We start from the raw sequence: 18,915 nt of genomic DNA, 5'->3' as shown, positions 1-18,915 counted from the left end.
ATAATGTCACAGATATCCTGCTTACGTATAGATCAGCAGGACCTTTATGAGGCTTGTTCCCCAGTTAGCATTGATGTCACTTGTGACGTCAATTACACTGTTTTATATCATACACGCTAATGCAATCTGAATGATGGTAACAGTTAGCTACTGATTACGGATACTAATACATGCCTTAACAGGGAAGGTGCTATTACGTCAGCTAACACACCTTTGCATGGCTCATGCCTCTCCCAGACGCAGATAGCGTCTGATTTACAAGGGCACAAAGTCAAAGCCAACAATGATTTGCTCAGTTTTCCAGGACTATAGGTGGGTGAGTGGAGAGTTGAAATGGGCTTGGCCATAGCCCACAGGCAGCCTGACAACCAGATAGAGAGCACTTAGTTAGGGGCTTTCTTTAAAGACATGCGTCATTGTCTAGTTACTGTTGGGAATTTGTGAATATGAGGAAGAAGACGAAGAGGAGGAGACTACATTTCTTCAGGTGTTACCGTGTGTGTGTGTGTGTGTGTGTGTGTGTGTGTGTAGGCGGTGAGTGGGTGAGTATATGAGGGTTCAGTGTATCGCTGACTCAAGGCTCAACATACCCAGGGCTCAGTCATGTGCAGACAGTGTTCATAAGGCAGACACCCCTAAGCTCCTGTTTCCCAACAGAGTAATAAAAAACACAATTAGTCTAGTCTCTTCTAACAGTTCTGTCACACACACACACACACACACTGAGGATAAAATGTGAAACAGTGCACCGTTATCTGATGGATAACCTTTATTTCCTTACAGGTATAAGGAAGACCTAGTTTTGTTATTTTCTTGATATATCTTATAGCTATACATATATCTTTCTGTTTGAATTGTCTGTTTTCAGATGGCTGGCATCGTGATTATGTTCTGATGATATTTTTTATGTTCAATAACAATTAGAAAATGGTAGACAATTCAGAAGAAATAATCCAGTAATTGTTTGGACACCACTGTCAAAACATGAAAAACAGAAAACTACCGGGCAACTTGTTCAACTTGTAAAATTCACAGTTTCTTTTCTTTTCATTTGTTTTGTTCAGTGTTTTCTTTATTCACAAGGCATTACAGACGTCAGTTACTGAAAAAGTACTAGCAAAGCAAATGTTATAAAATCTATTTTCTCAAGTCTTTTTTTACTGGTTAGTCAGCGAGCAATCTCAGTGTCCTGTACAGATCTCATTGTAAACAATGATGTGGCAGTTTATGCTAATGAAGAAGAATCACTCCACAAAAACACATTACCCAGCCACTTCCCATTCAGCAAGGAAACATTTTCACGTAAAATACAAAAATAAGTCATTCTTTAGCTCAACATGGGCAACTGAAGCCAGGAAATCAATGTTCCTAAAAGCCAAAACAGCCTGCCAAAAATGAGCCATAAAACATTTTCTGATGCTACAAAACTGGTTAAAAAAAAAAAGTTTCATTCAAAAAGTTGCGTTTTTAAAAAGTGCATTCAGTCTACTAGGAAACATTTCAGATCCAGAAAAAGTCTGCATCTCTTGTCCGACTGTGCAGCACAGACTGGAATTGTTCCTGATTCAAATCTCAGAGCGATGAGCAGGTGGTTGCGCTCCACCGCTCCCATGATCTCATACGTTGGTGACCTCAATCGTGGTGTAGCCACGGATTGGACTCCCCTCTGATCTGGGCAAAGTCTCGTCGCAAGCTTCCCGCGGCAGCGAGCCATAGCTCCCATGGCAACTGAAGTCCCTTCCATTGCGGGCTTTTGGGCTGAACCCTGTAGGGGGCTGAAGGTAGGGAGAGAATGAGATGACTTCAACTAACTATTATTTTAATTTCCGTTAAATTGTTAAACCATATGTATCCTTGGGCTCCACGGATGTGAGGCGAAAGTATTGACGCCTTTAATACATTAAGTTTGATGATGTTGCATGACAACGAATGGAAGGACAACAAACAGACAAGAGTTGACCTCCACTTGGGGCCCAAGGAGTAGAGCTATTTAGAGGCAGCTGTTTTAAAAGATGGTCGACCCCACCTTGACCGCCCTCCTCCTCAGAGAGCCTTCGTCGTCGGCGTGGCGCCCGGACGAGCTTGGCGGGCGTCCCAGGGAGCTTTGCCTCCGCGCCGAGGGGGGTGTCCCCATACTCTGCCTCTCATAGTCCTGGAGGCCACTCGCCCTGGGAGAGAGAGAGAGAGACAGAGAGAGAATGGAGAGAGAGACGGAGAGAAAAAAGAATGGAGAGAGAGACACAGATAGATGGAGAGAGAGACAGAGAGAAAAAAGAATGGAGAGACACAGATAGATGGAGAGACAGAGAGAATGAAGAGAGACACAGATAGATGGAGAGAGAGACAGCGAGAAAAAAAGAATGGAGAGACACAGATAGATGGAGAGAGAGACAGCGAGAAAAAAAGAATGGAGAGAGACACAGATAGATGGAGAGAGAGAGATAGACAAATAGATAGGTACAAAATGGAGTGAGAGTGAATGAAAGAGTGATCGGAGAGAGAACCACAGAGAGGAATAGACATGAATGGACAGAAGAGAGGTAAATGGTATGCCGTTTGTGGTTTCACATTGTGTCAAATTATGCTTAAAAACATTTCAGAAAGCCTTTCATATTTATATATAGAGACTGTCTAGATATCGGCAAGCTTAAATTAGGAGACACGGACACAAATAAACTTGCTTTGTTTATCCTGTGTTTGTGCCGGTGCTTGAAGATGGAATAGGAGATTGTTTATCTTCCAGAAATAGTTCTGCCATGTAGTCGTAGCAGATAACATCGCATGGACAAACTGAAGCCATATCATCCTCCTTTGCACACGCCGTCATCGCGATATAAAAAAATAACAAGACGTTTTTGGTCTCAATTTTCCATGTAACTGTCATAAAACAACGTCCATCTCCCTTATATTTCCTCTCTCCCTGTCATGCTCTCAGTTTCCTCTCTCAGTAGTCGTATCTTATAACATCACAGTCTCTCTCTCTCTCACCTGACTGGGCCAACCAGGCTCTGCATCTCTTCCACGAGGTGTCGGCGAATCATGTGCTTGTTGCTATGGATGCCCAACGCCGTTGCCATGGCGTCCGTGTTGAAGGTGGGGTCGAGGACCAACACGGCCCCGTGGACGCCGCTGTTCTGGAGGGCGTCGGCGTACTCCTGGAGGTCACAAGAACGCCTCTTATATAACTCAGAAGTATTAAAGTATTAGTATTTATTATTTAAGTGCCTGACAGTGAATTCAGATACCGGACATTAAAGGGGAAATAGCATCTTCATGATTATCAAGTTAACGGTGTTTACTGTTATGTAAACACTGCAATGGTCTCCTTGCAGGTCTCCCAAAAAAACCTCTAAGGCAACTACAGCTTGTTCAGAATGCTGCTGCTAGAGTTCTAACAAAGCCCAAAAAATGTGAACATCCTCATCATCCTCATCGTCGTCCGCTTATCCGGGGTCGGGTCGCGGGGGCAGCAGCTCAAGCAGGGGGCCCCAGACTTCCCTTTCCCGGGCCACATTGACCAGCTCTGACGGGGGGATCCCGAGGCGTTCCCAGGCCAGTGTTGAGATATAATCTCTCCACCTAGTCCTGGGTCTTCCCCGGGGTCTCCTCCCCACTGGTCGTGCCTGGAACACCTCCCAAGGGAGGCGTCCAGTGGGCATCCTTACCAGATGCCCGAACCACCTCAACTGACTCCTTTCTAAGCAAAGGAGCAGCGGCTCTAATCCGAGTTCCTCCCGGATGACTGAACTTCTCACCCTATCCCTAAGGGAGAAGCCAGCCACCCTCCTGAGAAAACTCATCTCGGCCGCTTGTATCCGCGATCTCGTCCTTTCGGTCATCACCCACCCCTCATGACCATAGGTGAGGGTAGGAACGAAGATCGACCGGTAGATCGAGAGCTTTGCCTTGCGGCTCAGCTCTCTTTTCGTCACAACAGTGCGGTAAAGCGAACGCAATACCGCCCCCGCTGCTCCGATTCTCCGGCCAATCTCACGCTCCATCGTACCCTCACTCGCAAACAAGACCCCGAGGTACTTAAACTCCTTCACTTGGGCTAAGGACTCATTTCCTACCCGGAGAGGGTAGGAATGTGAACATATTACACCAATTCTTAAATCGTTACATTGGCTCCCTGTATGTCAGAGAATTGATTTTAAAATCATGTTGCTAACCTATAAATCCCTACATGGTTTAGGGCCAAAATATTTAACTGATATGCTTCCACTACATAAGCCTTCTAGGTCGCTAAGATCCTCTGAGACCAATCTGTTAATTATCCCCAGAGTAAACACGAAACATGGGGAAGCAGGATTTAGTTACTATGCAACAAATAGCTGGAATAAACTCCCTGAGGATTTAAGACTTGCCCCAACTCTGACAGCTTTCTGCTAAATCTTAAATCTACAATGCTTCAATCTATTTTTTTTTATATTACTAACTTTGCCTTTATTTTCTCACTTTCAAAAATGCATTTTTTTTAACTTTGCCTTTCTAAAATGTTTTTTTTTTAACTTTGCCTTTATTTTCTATCTATTTTACTTTTTACTTATCTATTTTTTTTATTGTATGGCAATGTTTATATGTGAAGCACTTTGAGTCTGCCTTGTGTATGAAAAGTGCTATATAAATAAAGTTGCCTTGCCTTGCAAGCCCTTTTCAAAACTACTCTATGGTGACATCACATGTGGCAGTGTCCACCAAGATGATTGATGGATAGATCAGCCTTCCAGTCTCCCAGGTTGAAGACAGTTCACTGGGTAGACTGAAGGGCAGATTATGGTTCCACATTCACGCAATGCAATGACCACGCAGACGCTTCGACGCAGTCGTGAACCTTTATGGTTCTGCGTCGGTTTTTAGTGAGCGGACCAGTCATGGACGCAAGGAGGGTCCGCAAGGACGTAAGGGATCCGTAACCCCCTTGCGTTGCGTGAACGTGGGACCATAATCAGCCATTTAGAAGTCAATCTATCCATAATACAACTGGGTGGTGTAATAAATAATCAATACCACACTTGGTGGTAAGAAAGGGGCCCTGTAAGGCGCAGGTAGGGGTTAGACTTCTTACTTCTTACTTACAGCGTGGCCAGCGGGGATCGAACCCAGTACCTTCCGGATGTAAGTCAAATACCCACCACCGCTCCACACTACGATTAATCAATATCTCTGATTCTACATGAATGCTTTTGTGTAGATGAGATTCCCTGAGACATTATGTCAATAACCAATAATAACCGTGTATCATTTAAAACATTACCTCTTTGGGGATTTGAAAGCTAAATAAACAAAGAAAGCGAAAAACAACGAGTGAGGACTATCTTCATTAAACCTTCCGCGGTGACATAATGCTAATGTGTTTTCAACGCGATGCGACAACGTTGTTGGCTCAGGATATTCATATTACATTACCGTCATGAGCAAACAAAGAGCTCTGTAAACAGCAAGCCCAGGATTGAGGATTACATTACCGACTGCTGTTTCCCTCTCCCTGTTCAGGAGTGGCGTAGAGTAAACCCAGTTATAATATACTGAGTCTTTTTACTCACTCAGGGGAAGCTGTTTCCTGTTTAGTATTCTCTTAGAGGCATAATGTACGACCACACGTGTTGTGTTGGTGTGCTACTGCCTAGCTCCAGTGGAGCGTGGTGTAAAAACACCTGGGTTAAGGGTTTGATTCCCACAGGGGCCCGCCCATGCAAAGAATATATCTCATGGTGTTGTAAGATGCTTTGGGATAGGATCGTGTGTTTGTTTTTAAACATATCATAATAATAATAATAATTAAAAGTGTGTTTTAAAAGCACAAAGCTATAAACCAGAGCAAGTTTGGCGGTGCCATATTAAGTTATGGCCCCACGTTGACGCAAGGACCACGCAGTCGCTTCGACGCAGTCGTGAACCTGTCTTGGTTCTGCGTCGGGTTTACGTTAGCGGACCAATCACAGCCCTTGCTGCTGCGTTGCCTCGATGCAAGCAGCGGTGGACACAAGGAGGGTCCGCAAGGACGTAGCGGGTCCGTAAACCCCCTTGCGTTGCGTCAATGCGGAACCATAACAGCCTCTTCTCATCCTTTGCCCCGCCCACCTTGAGGTCGATCTCCCGTATCCAGCGCATGATGCGGTGGGAGGTCCACACCAGGGGGTCCGCACTCTGGTGCTCACACTGCATGCGGCGCGCCTGCAGGGCCTGGACACCAGGGAGGAGACAGAGGTGGGGATAGGCGTTAACATGCTCACGTGCTACACAGACAGACACACACGCACGCACGCACGCACACACACAGACAGACAGACAGACACAAAAACACTTACAAACGCACACGCGCATGATCATCATTATAAAGAAAAAAACACACATGCCTCTCACACATTTAAATAAACCCTTTTGGAGTTGTATGCTACGCTAGCGGTCGCGTGTCTGCGTGTCTCCGCTCCACCCACCTCCTTGTCGAAGCCGAGCCCGTGCAGCAGCTCGATGCCCAGCAGCAGGCTGACCTGGTGGAACTTCTTGGAGACGTTGAGATAGCGCTCCAGGTCCCGGCGCGTCAGGGAGTTGAGCACACGGCCGTCCACCAGGTGGCCCTGGAAGGCCTGCGAGTACTGAGGCAGGCCCACGTCGCTGAGCCATGCTTTGGCCACCCAGTGGTGGTCGAGCTCAGCCGCCTTGGACAGCCTATGATGAAGAGGGACAGACGGCCAAGGGTCACTGTCGGTGTACAACAAGAGTCCTTGCAGTTAACATGATTTTTGTTTTTTTGTCTAATTCGTATTACTGTCCTGTACATTCTGCTGTGACACTTTATTAACCCGTCTTTTCACTTTATTAACACCTTACGTTACATTACAGAGCTATGTTAAAGAGATGGTGTAGGAAGATCTAGGCTACTGTTTGTGATGAAGGTCTAGCCGTCAGGTCGCCATGCCTGCCACCTTATTTAAAACCAGCAGAGGGCGCCAACACTCCATCCTCACAACCCTACATCAGCTTGTAAAGGAGTCTGAGACAAGGGCTCCAGTCCAAGTTTCTCTCTCTCTCTCTCTCTCTCTCTCTCTCTCTCTCTCTCTCTCTCTCTCTCTCTCTCTCTCTCTCTCTCTCTCTCTCTTCTCTCTCTCTTCCCCCCCCCCCCCCCCCCCTCCCGTTACCCTCTGCCGCTCTCCGCGTCGCGGTAATCCTCGATGGCCAGACGGAGCTTCCTGCGGTGCATGGAGCTGCCGACCCCCAGCCCCATCTCCAGGTCCTCATCCGTCAGCCCCAGCAGCACCTGCACACCGCCCAGGCCAACACCGTCAGACCCATCCCTGGCCGCTTGACGAGTTCCAGCATCAGCCATATTGTTTGATTTTAATAAGCCACTCAATGCAGACAGAATAAATTAGATTAAAATAAAATGTCATAAAATAAAATACAAATGGAATTGATAATAATGTATACCTGTTTGGTAACGTGGTTTCCTCTTATTTAATTGAATGATTTGACTAGCAGAACACACACACACAAAACTTTAAAATGAGCATCGTTACCTTGCCACTTTTGACATTCTCTGAGCATGTGCGGATGTACATGGGCATTGCCATGACAACCTCCAGCCAGGCCTGCACAGTGCCCGCCCTCCACTGAGACATGGGCGTGGTCCTGGCTAGCTCCACCTGCTGGAGGCGGTCCAGCTGGTCCTCCGAGCCGTCCGATAGGCTCAGACTGAGGCGGGTGGGGCTGGAGAGACTGTCGGAGTCTGTGTGATTGGACGAGCAGAGGGGAAGGTGGGTGGGGTGTGGTGGTTTCGCGTGTGAAGGTGGAGGCGGTCGTAGAAGGTGTAGCAGGTGGACAAAAGTCGATTAAGGTAGATTAGAAAACCACATTCAAATGAATCCAATGGCACACACACAGACCTCGTGTCCCATTGAAGTGCTGCATTCCAGAAACGTCTAATAGGATAGGCCTGCTAACATATTAGCTATTTGGCTACATGACAACAAGCTAATCATATCCATCAGCATACTTATAATAACGGACATGGTTGTTTGGGGTTCAAGATTGTTATTTTTGATTTATAGTTCAATACGCAACTGTATTATTTATTTCCTATTGTTATAAATAACTATTATTATTGCATTAGATATGAGTAGTTTTTGTTTTGTGGTAGTAGTTATTTCTTATTCTTATTAGTAGTAGTAGCAGCAGTAATATTACGTAGCAATAGACTCCCCACAGTTTAGCGAGGGGCGTTCTTGACACCGCAGTGTGTGTGTGTGTGTGTGTGTGTGTGTGTGTGTGTGTGTGTGTGTGTGTGTGTGTGTGTGTGTGTGTGTGTGTGTGTGTGTGTGTGTGTGTGCCCTGGTTTCTAATTACTTTTACGACTGATAAATTCCCTCCCGTCTTCTAAGTGATGACCCGCAGTAGTACTGTAGTGGCCCAGATTCTTCCTGTCTCACGTTTCCCCCCAGTGTGAACGCACATTGTTTATGCTTCCGCACCACAACAATGATGTTTTGATAGTCCCAGGTTCAGCATTGTGAATATCAACTCTATTGTGCTAACTGAGCCATCTATGAAAGCAGTGAAAGCCTCAGAGCCGTTTAAAGATCTCCCTAATTGCATCCACTTTGTGTGGAGCATTTGGAGCTTGGAGAATGGATAAGGAAACCTTGTGTTATTGCTATGGGTCTGCCTAACAGTCTTTGTTCTTTCACTGATTTGTTGGGTGTGATTGTGTTTTTGCCATGCTTGTCTGGATATGTTTTGTTTATTACCGTCGGTATTGTTTTTCTTTTCCCTCATTTTATTTTGCCTTTGTCTTGGACGGTTGAGCCGAGATCCCCCAAAGAAATAAGAAGAAAAACAAAACTCTGCTATATACAATAGATCTACTTTCTGACTCTGAGAGGGCATTTACTCTCTCCAATATGCTTATCCAACCCAATCCAATTTAAATCATTCTGGTTTCAATCCAGTAGTGACAATGAATCTCGCTCATAGTATTAGCACCAGCATACTTGCCCACTCTACTTCCTATTTCTGCCATGTGAAACGCACTGTCCAAAGAGCTGTTCATTGTACATGTGTAAGTGGTCCACATTAAGCCGAGAGAGAGAGAGAGAGAGAGAGAGAGAGAGAGAGAGAGAGATAATGAAAGAGAGATGGAGAGACAGAGAGAGGATGAGAGAAAGGATGAGAGAGAGAGAGAGAGAGACAGACAGACAGACAGAGAGAAACAGAGAGACAGAGAGAAAGGATAAGAGAGAGATAAAGGATAAGAGAGAGAGAGAGCTATACATGGTATAATATGGTCTTACTTCATTTAATGAAGGGATCCTAAATTCTGGTGCGCTCAGAGTTTTTCGGTTGGTCCCACAACACGGACACAATTAAATTGTCATTAAAAAAAAAACATTTATGAAACCCTGCTTTAGAGAATGATGAAGTAGTTAGGACCTAAATCTCCTCACAATTATGTGTGCATGTGTAGTCAACAATGTAAGCAAGTGTTTTGCACATAAAATGTGCAATTTGGTCCTAATCCCAATGGATCTCTTTAAAACTATTTATTCATCAAAGGAATGTATTTCTTATTGTGCGTGTTTGTTTTGGTTGCAATCTGCCTCTGGGCGGTTTGTGAATGTATTGTAATAGAAAAATAATCAGTAAGAGCATTTATGAGAAATGCTTTGTTTTCTTAAAGCTCTTATAGTCAGGTGAAATAAGGTAGGAGTAGTGATTTGGGACTTCCAACCTATTGTGTATAATATTAGCATATGCCCTTTAGGTAAATTGCGGAGGACAACGCATGAGTAGACTTGGTAAAATAAAGCAGTATAGTTTTATGATCAATCAACTTGAAGAAGAGCTCTGTATTAAGTAAGTTTGAAGGTGTTACTGAGTGTTATTTGGAGTCTGGGAACACAGTTTACAAACAGGCATGACCAAGTCACCTCCACCAAAGTGTTTGCCCAACTTGCAGCCGATTGGGTGCCTTCTAATTTGACAATGCGCCTGGCACCAATGAAAATGCACGCTCCTTGGTCACATGTCTGTATTCAGAGCCCCGGTGGTCAGGAGGAGGAGGAGGAGGTCAAAGGGCAGTAGGGGTCAGTATTGCAGGTTAGGGATCAAGTCCAGGCAGGAGGTTATTTGTGTGTGTGTGTTGTTGACATACAAGCTCCTAAGATGGCTTCCTTTTCAACTCCACGTTTTTTCCTGCTATTTTATTATCCATAGAATTTCAATTTGCTTTGTTTGATTGGTTTAAAATGAGAGAGGAAGGAAGAGGAAGCCATTTTGGAGCCTTACTGGGATGCGTTTCTCTGGGTGGGCAGGCTGGAGGGAGAGAAGCTGCCACGGTAGAGGGTGTTAAAATGGCAGCCTCCAAGTGTGAGAGGAGGAGATAGAACCAGAGACACGGCATAACACACAAACAAACAAACACAGACATCAACATGGGAAAGAGAGGACAGGCACATTCCAATGTAAAGGTGTTTCTTTTTTATTTTATTTTAAAATACTTTTTTTTTCCTCATTAAATTCTGCAGAACATTATGTTGTTGTCATGCCTTCAAAGGTTCCCCTGGCTCTAACCAACTAAACATCTCAGGACCTCCGGCTCGGACGTTCTCCAGCGAGGCCTACCGCGTCTGGGACTTAAATAAAACTCTTTCATTATAATAGCTTTAAATCTGTCAGGTTATCTCATTTACAAAAAAGTAAAGTATTTGTTGGTAAAATAATACGAAGCGGGGGGGCGGGGGGGGGGGGGGGGGGGGGCGGTGGGGGGGGTAGGGGAAAGGGATTTGGTTTGAAAAACACAGCAGTGATAAATGGATGTGTGTTTTAACCAGTGGAGGGCTATCTAAGTGGGGCTGCTATCGGCAGTTAAAACCATCTATCTCACTTATGGTTTATGACCAAATGTCTCACTAATGTCATCTCACCACTTCCTCATTCGGAGAGGCCTCTGGGTGGTACATCCCTGCATCAATAAATCACTCTGTGGACAGGGCTCAGGCGGAGCTTCGGTCCTAGCCCGTTCCTTCCTGGTAAGCTGCTACACGGGGGGAGATACAGCCACTAGCTGGTTTCTTTGTGAGGCTCCAGGTGAGACAGACACACTGAGTTAGTTCAATACCAGGGCTAGAGTGGCTTCCCGGGGACAGAATGCAGACTCCTACGGCTAGACAGGCAGCCATTGTGGTATAAGGCAAACACTATTAACCTTTGGCACTCACCCCGTTATTAATAAGGTGTCTTTCTTGGCATTATTCATGAATTGACTTGTTAATTTATGTACTTGCGAGAGTGATGCCAGAAGCTAGGCTGCTAAAGTATCCATTAAACAATGTATTTTAAAACATAGCTTTGAACACTTTTTTTAAAGTGAACATTGACAAGATCTTGCAGAATGGTAGATACTTATATACTTAAATTGATTTCTTTATGGTTTGATTTTGGTTAAGTAGCCATAAGCCATGCCACCTTATTTATATGAGTTTATCTCAGCTCTAGCATTATTACTATAATAATTCAACCTGGCTACGCTGTATCTCTACGATCAGCTCAACTGCTGCATTTAGTTTATACCATGGAATAAAGGCTAGTCTATAGCATATTGACTTGAAATGGAAGATGATGTTATCCAATCACGTATGCAGCTCCATAGAATGGCTCACATGCATCACATACGCTTGTGCAGTGCATGTGAAGACATCCTGCTGGGAATTGCGACATGTCCTGTTTGACTTGTCATTGCCGTGAGATTGTTGCAGGGACTAGGCCTGTCTAAGTTTAGTTACGAAACACGATTTAGAGCAAACAGTAGCTGGTGTCTGCAGGGCCATACTCAGGATCCTTGTACAGCCAAATTATGATTATTCATTCATGATTCATATTATTGTCATAATTATCATCTTCATGATGTTACGTCATTATTATGATGAAAATGATCGTCATTTTGAATTATTGATACGATTACTGTAATTAATAATTGTATTATTATAATGGTTCTTTCATTATTCAGGAGTCTGCATTGTGGCCTACAGGACACCGTTCTCTTGGGGGTGTTGTGGGGGAGAGATGCACCGAGCGGGACAATTAAAAACACAGGGAGGGGTTTTAAGTTAAGGTCGGGGGTGGGCTGGAGGGGTTAAAAACGGGGGAGGTCAAACAAATGAACAAAAAGGCATTCAGGAGACAAAGAGACATTTACAAGCACACAAAGTGCACACCGACTGTTATTTACAGATGTACAGCAGTCCTTCAAGTTTCCAGTGAAATGAAATGAACAAAACAAGAACATAAAGTAGTCCAAATATAAGAACAATTGTAAGAATCCAAAACACAGCCAGTTTTTTTTGCGGGAGCAGATACATCCAAACATATGCACTTAGCTGTGTGGCGCGTGTCAGTCACTGTGAGGTACACAACCTACACCAGGTCACAGTCCGCTCACACTGTGAGGGACATAACCTCCACCAGGTCCAGGCTGATCCTAGTGGTCACACTGTGAGGTACACAACCTCCACCAGGTCCAGGCTGATCCTAGTGTTCACACTGTGAGGGACATAACCTCCACCAGGTCCAGGCTGATCCTAGTGTTCACACTGTGAGGTACACAACCTCCACCAGGTCCAGGCTGATCCTAGTGGTCACACTGTGAGGTACACAACCTCCACCAGGTCCAGGCTGATCCTAGTGGTCACACTGTGAGGTACACAACCTCCACCAGGTCCAGGCTGATCCTAGTGGTCACACTGTGAGGTACACAACCTCCACCAGGTCCAGGCTGATCCTAGTGTTCACACTGTGATAAGACCACTGGCAACCCCCAACCTTAACTCACACTCTTATCGTCACTTATACTCACACACACACACACACCATCTGGACCAACAACTCACACACTGTTATACAAGCCCCGCCCCGCCCCCCCCAACACCAAACGTCATCTCACTGAAACACACACACACACACACACACACACACGCACACACAAGCTAAAACAATTTAACACTAGACTTATTTTCCCACTCATCAAACCCCCCCCTTGGCTCGCTCAGGCATGGGCTTTTTTTCTCTTGTTTTGTTTGTTGTTGTTGTTGTTGTTTATGTGTTACCAGTCTGCGTCCTCCTCTATGTAATAATCAGGGCTGGAAGTACCATCGAACAGGCCCGGCTCCAGGGACTTGCGCTGCTTCCCCCGGGCAAAGACCCGCGACAGAGAGCCCAGACCCATCTTCTCCTTCTTCTTCTTACGCTTCGCCTCCTCCAGGTCTTCTAGGGACTGGGGGGGGGGGGAGAGAGAGAGAGAGAGAGAGAGAGAGAGAGAGAGAGAGAGAGAAAGAGAGAGAGAGAGAGAGAGAGGGGGGGTGATCAAAGGGAATATAGATGGATGAAAAGATGATAAGGAAGATAAGAAGAGCAACAAAAATAGGGATTTGAAGGGCAGAGGAGGATCAGGCGGTAGGAAGCGAGCGAGAGGAAGCGAGCGAGAGGAAGCGAGCGAGAGGAAGCGAGGGGGGGAGGAGGCGGGCGGGAGTGGGGGGTGGGGGCAAGTGGCAGAGACTAGCATCAAACTGAGCCGAGCAGAGAGGCGGGAAAAGCACTGAACCAGAAGCAGGGGTGCATGTGTTGCATGGCAAGAAAAACACCACAATATGCCGGCCACATGCAGCCACATGCACCAGGAGGCCAGGCAACGGCCCAGCGTGTGCATAAGCGTGTATCAGTGTGTGTGTGTGGTTGTGTGTGTGGTTGTGTATGTGTGTGCACCTGTGTTTGTGTGCCTGTGTTTGTGTGTGGTTCTGTGTGTGTGTGTGTGTCTATGTGTGTGTGTGTCTGAGTAAGGCTATGCGTCCCAACCGAGGGGTCACTTGGGGTCGCCTGATATTAACACAGGTCTACGGGAGATTGATATCTTCTTCGCCACATCACAAAAATTCAAACTAAAACTAGTTTGAAAAGGGTTTCATAATGCTTCGTAAGCCTTAACCCCTACTAGTGTCTCGTGTGTGAGTGGGGTGCGACGCGCACACGTTCAGTGCATCAACAACATCATGGGCAGACGTTGCCCCGGGTAACAACGACCAGCGCATGGAAGCAGAGGCACTGGAACGTGCTCGCGGTAAACATGGCGTGAAAAAACCCCCGCCGAGCTACAGAAGGGATCACGGGGGGGGCCATCGCTTTGGACGGGGGCCACCACCACGCCGGTCCGGGCGGTGGGGGGATGGGGGGTGGGGATGGTGGGGCGGAGCAGCAGCAGCAGCAGGCAGGCGGGCGGTGGGGTTGGGTGGGGGGGGTCTTACATTGCAGAGGGAGTGGGTCCGGTGGCGCGGAGAGTTCATGTCGCTGGGCGTGGACGAGCGGTCGCCCTCCAGAGCCGAGGCGTCGGAGAGCACGGAGGTCTGGCGCGAGTGGCACGGGCTCAGGCGCACCGCCGCCACTTTGGGGAGAACGGGGTGGGTGGGTGGGGGGGGGGAGAAGACACGTTACACACCATAGAAGACCCCGCCCAGTGGTTTGCTGTTGTTACGGTTGCTCTGGCTCGTCATTTTACCAGATGCTTTTATTATTATTATATTATAGCATCTAGGTAGAGGGTTAGCATCTAGGTAGAGGGTTAGCATCGAGGTGGAGGGTTAGCATCTAGGTAGAGGGTTAGCATCGAGGTGGAGGGTTAGCACCTAGGTAGAGGGTTAGCATCGAGGTGGAGGGTTAGCACCTAGGTAGAGGGTTAGCATCTAGGTAGAGGGTTAGCATCTAGGTAGAGGGTTAGCATCTAGGTAGAGGGTTAGCACCTAGGTAGAGGGTTAGCATCTAGGTAGAGGGTTAGCACCTAGGTAGAGGGTTAGCACCTAGGTAGAGGGTTAGCACCTAGGTAGAGGGTTAGCATCTAGGTAGAGGGTTAGCATCTAGGTAGAGGGTTAGCACCTAGGTAGAGGGTTAGCATCGAGGTGGAGGGTTAGCACCTAGGTAGAGGGTTAGCATCTAGGTAGAGGGTTAGCACCTAGGTAGAGGGTTAGCATCTAGGTAGAGGGTTAGCATCTAGGTAGAGGGTTAGCATCTAGGTAGAGGGTTAGCATCTAGGTAGAGGGTTAGCACCTAGGTAGAGGACTCCTGCAGGTTAGGCAGAGGTGATGGACATTGGGAATCAAACACAGCACCTTTTGGCTGGGAGTCAAACATCCTATCCTAGCCACGACAATATAGGATCTGTTGTTGTTAGCGTCTGTTTGTTTCTGTTAGTGTCTGTTAGTATCTGTTAGTGTCTGTTTAGAGTGTGTTAGCATCCGTTAGTGTTTGTTAGCGTCTGTTAGCGTCGGAAGCAGCAGACTCCCTCAAGGCAGATGGGATGGATGGAATATTGGTGTGGGTGGGTGTCAAAGAGCCAGATGGTTTCACCCTGATGGTCAACCCAAAACACTGCAGAGAACTTTCTTTCACTTTGACTTTGTAAACCTTCTACAGACGTCTACAGCCTCCACTCCAACACAAAGAGCACTGCTGCCACTATTTAGTCTTTCATGGACACTGTCCTCTACAGCGATTGGTGTTAGGATGCCTACAGGTGGGTTGTGAACCATTGCTTCGACACCGTCCCGGCCAATAAACACACAGTGGGGACACCTTGGTAAATACATGTGTACAAACAAGCTATGTGGCACACAGCGCATTTATAGCTTCCAAGGTCAGATGGAGTCACCGTTGTGGGTAGTTGCTATGACGACAGAGAGCCCTTGCCACAGAGCCGCCTGTGTTTTCGGGCAGTAATTAGGGGGATACATACAAACATAAATGTCAACTCCTGGGCGGCCAAGCCCCCGGTCTGAAGGGCGACCAGCAGCCGACACAAACAGCCGTCGCTGTCCGGCGCGGCGGGAACAGAGGACTCACGTTTGGAACTGAGCTGAAAGAATGCAGGTCTAAAAAAAGAGAGGGCTTGGAAATTTGAAATAACTAATAACGACTGGAGTCAACAACATAAAGCAGAAGTGATGATGTACCTCACACGTTTGTGTTGCTTGTAAAAGAGAGACCTTTAGGTAATGCTGTGCAGACTGAGCCTGTGAAACAAACCAATCCAAGGCAACTTGGAGAAAACAAACCACAAGGCTGTACCGAACGAAATGGGACTTGAACCATCACTTTTTTCATAAGCCACCGACTGAATTCAGATCCATGTCATTGAGGACACAAAATGACAAGAGGACATGAAATCACATCGTCCAAAACAAACTGGAGACCTATTCGAAAGGGAGCGGGGGAAAAAGACATCTCCCGCTTTGTTCTACTGTGAACTACTGTGTGCTTTTTTCGGTTAAAACAATTCTACGATCCTATTCTCTGCGTCGCTCCGCAAACATGAAGCAAGCACCTGTGAGGCTCTGTGTGCTTTGGGCTTATGAAGGGAGTGGTGAGCGCCCCCACCCAACCTGTCTGTCTGTCGGTGGGGGGGGGGGGCCCGGGGGGGGGGGGGGGGGGGGGGGGCCCGGGGTGGGGGTACAACGCTCCATCCACCCTGTCTGTGGGTGGGGTGGGGGTGTACCGGGCTCCACCTACCCTGTCTGTGGGTGGGGTGGGGGTGTACCGGGCTCCACCTACCCTGTCTGTCGGTGGGGTGTCCCGGGTGGATGTACAGCGACTGCTGGCTCTGTCTGATGGCGGCCGTCAGCGGCAGGTCGGGGTGCATCACCCACTCCTGGTTGTTGCCGTTAACGACCGTCTCCGTGGGCATGGCCAGGGAGTGTCTCTTGGGCACGTCCTTGGTCAGCGTGGCTAACGATTGTTTGGCCTGAGGCAGGCGGACAGACAGACAGACAGACAGACAGACAGACAGACAGACCATTAGAACCTCATCCAATGCGGTGTTATTTATTAGACTTGGGAAATAAAGTGTGTGTGTGTGTGTGTGTGTGTGTGTGTGTGTGTGTGTGTGTGTGTGTGCGCACGTCACAGGGTTTTTTGTGTGTGACTGTTTGGGCTTGGTGTGTGCTTGTGTGTGTGGCTGCCCGCATGCGTCATGCACGGATGCAGTAATGCGTCATGTGTCACAAAATGTGACCACAAGACGCGGTTTGAATGCGTGATTGTGCATGTGAGTGAGTGTGTGTGCGTTTGTGGCATTGTGTCTTGCGGTAGCGAAATCTCTTCACAGCAGATCAGGAATAGAACAAACAGATTATCTGGAAGAGGAGAGTGTTTCCAACAACAATGACAGAGGGGAAGAGAGAGAGAGAGAGAGAGAGCGAAAAGGAGAGAGAGTGGGGAAGCGAGGGAAGGAGACTGGCAGAGCGACGGTGAAGGCGAAGAATACAGATTTATTTGAAAAAAAAGTACATATATACGTATAAATAGTTATGAGACGATGAGATATAAATAAAACGAGAGGGAAAGAGAACGAGAAAAGAGGAAGGTATTGAGAAAGGAGATTCAGACTGGAGGAACAGATAATTAAGTATGAGCGAGAGAGAGAGAGAGAGAGAGAGAGAGAGAGACAGAGACCTTCTGCAGAGTGACAGAGGGGCGATCAATAACAACAGCATTAAACAACGGCCTGTCAGCGATAGCTCACCGGGCATGAGGCGGCTGAGTACTGTACACATTGCAATTTGTTTTTGTTATGGTTCCTCGTGCCAGGCCGAGCTGTCCCACACCATGTCATCACACCATTAATCAGCATTAAGAGTCATCAGCGCCCAGCCCCCACAGTCTCCTACATGCAGCGCGGTCAAATCACTCACCAAAACCCACGATCAATAATTGGCTGAAGGAAATTATGCCATCTCCTCAGGGCCGTTTCCGTGACAATTGATTACCCCGATTACATTAAACATGCATACACGTACAAACGCACACACACACACACACACACACACACTTGTGAATTAGCCACAGCTGTCCACACAGCTGTTAGGGTCATTGTAAAGGGCGGGGCAGGGGGGCGGGTTAATCAAAAAACGTCCAGAAATGATTGAGAGCGGGGCGGGGCGTGGCATAAGGGGGTGGTTTCCACGACCACAACGTCACAGGCAGTGGGGGGGCCTTAAGAGTTAGATAGGCTCGGGTCAAAGTTGAAAAACGGGCTGGGGCAGGTGGAGGAGGAGCCAGTCGGAGGAGGAGGAGGAGGAGAGGACGACAAGGAGGAGGAGGAGGAGGAGGAGGTGGTTGGTGGTTAGGGGGGGTGGGGCCTGTCTTACCGCTGAGTACCTCCGGGGGGACTCCCTGTCCGCTAGCCGCTCAAACACCCGGAACTCCATTCTCTGATTGACACAATTACTGATCTGGTGGGGGGAGGGGGGGGGGGGGGAGGGAGGCAGGAGACAGTGAGAGTCGTCCCGCGTGACATCAGAGATATAGGCAGCAGAACAGCTTACATTACAGACTAGGGCGGACATGGCTCTTGAACAAACCACGGCGCGGTCACTTGAGGTCATTGACCGCGGCCCCATCTCCTCATGAGGCCCCTCTGTCAGCCCAGCAGGGCCGGGGGCCACAGAGAGAACGGCGCTTTGCTCCTCCTAGTTTGGACAGTAAAGTGACTTTGAGGTCGCCGTGTACAACACAGTCAACGTCCGTTCGTCCGTCTGTCTGTCTGTCTGTCAAAGTGCCATCCCGTCTTGCAGCTAGGGCTCCACACTTTTATAGAGGAGTAGCAGTTTATACAAGGAGAAGTAGGATGTATATAAAATGACATTTTACCCTCTCATACTTTTTTATTGTTGTTGAATCTCTGTCGTGTTAATTGTCATGTCATGATGATTTTTTTTTCCTCTAAATGGCCTTGTGTTTGAACAATGCTATATACATCCACTTGCCATGTCTGCATGTCTGTCTGTCTGACTGTCTTGTAGGTTATCTCTCCTTTAGTCTCACCATAGTATATTTAAGCAATAGATCATGACAGGCTGTGGTATGTTCTCATTATACCAC

At 47.3% G+C, this 18,915-nt stretch overlaps 1 protein-coding gene across 1 annotated transcript; it reads right to left on the bottom strand.

Annotated features, from left to right (window-relative positions):
• Nucleotides 1-802: 802 nt before the first annotated feature.
• On the bottom strand, nucleotides 803-18,539 carry LOC311360049 (kazrin-like). Its single transcript, XM_084480127.1, has 11 exons — nucleotides 18,183-18,539; nucleotides 16,588-16,777; nucleotides 14,292-14,428; nucleotides 13,144-13,267; nucleotides 7,521-7,729; nucleotides 7,143-7,261; nucleotides 6,441-6,672; nucleotides 6,085-6,186; nucleotides 2,989-3,155; nucleotides 2,027-2,168; nucleotides 803-1,775 (listed from the first exon to the last, which is right to left on the bottom strand). The coding sequence occupies exons 1-11, from the start codon at nucleotides 18,432-18,434 to the stop codon at nucleotides 1,617-1,619; spliced, it is 1,833 nt and encodes a 610-aa protein (XP_084336253.1). The 5' UTR covers nucleotides 18,435-18,539; the 3' UTR covers nucleotides 803-1,616.
• Nucleotides 18,540-18,915: the final 376 nt, after the last annotated feature.

Source organism: Micromesistius poutassou, assembly GCF_964030765.1.
Source record: "Micromesistius poutassou genome assembly, chromosome: 15".
In the NCBI taxonomy this organism is placed as follows: domain Eukaryota; kingdom Metazoa; phylum Chordata; class Actinopteri; order Gadiformes; family Gadidae; genus Micromesistius; species Micromesistius poutassou.
The sequence above is the reverse complement of the archived record's forward strand: the minus strand, read 5'-3'. Positions and strand labels throughout refer to the sequence as shown.

What these genes read in the sequence shown, in the direction of transcription:
- LOC311360049 (XM_084480127.1), bottom strand. Translation starts at nt 18,434, where the DNA reads ATGGGGCCGCGGTCAATGACCTCAAGTGACCGCGCCGTGGTTTGTTCA. An exon ending in ACACCCCACCGACAGACAGG is followed by an intron (nt 14,429 to 16,587) that starts GTAGGTGGAGCC and finishes TTCTCCCCAAAG; the next exon opens with TGGCGGCGGTGCGCCTGAGC. An exon ending in GACGCGGAGAGCGGCAGAGG is followed by an intron (nt 6,673 to 7,142) that starts GTAACGGGAGGG and finishes TCTTCATCATAG; the next exon opens with GCTGTCCAAGGCGGCTGAGC.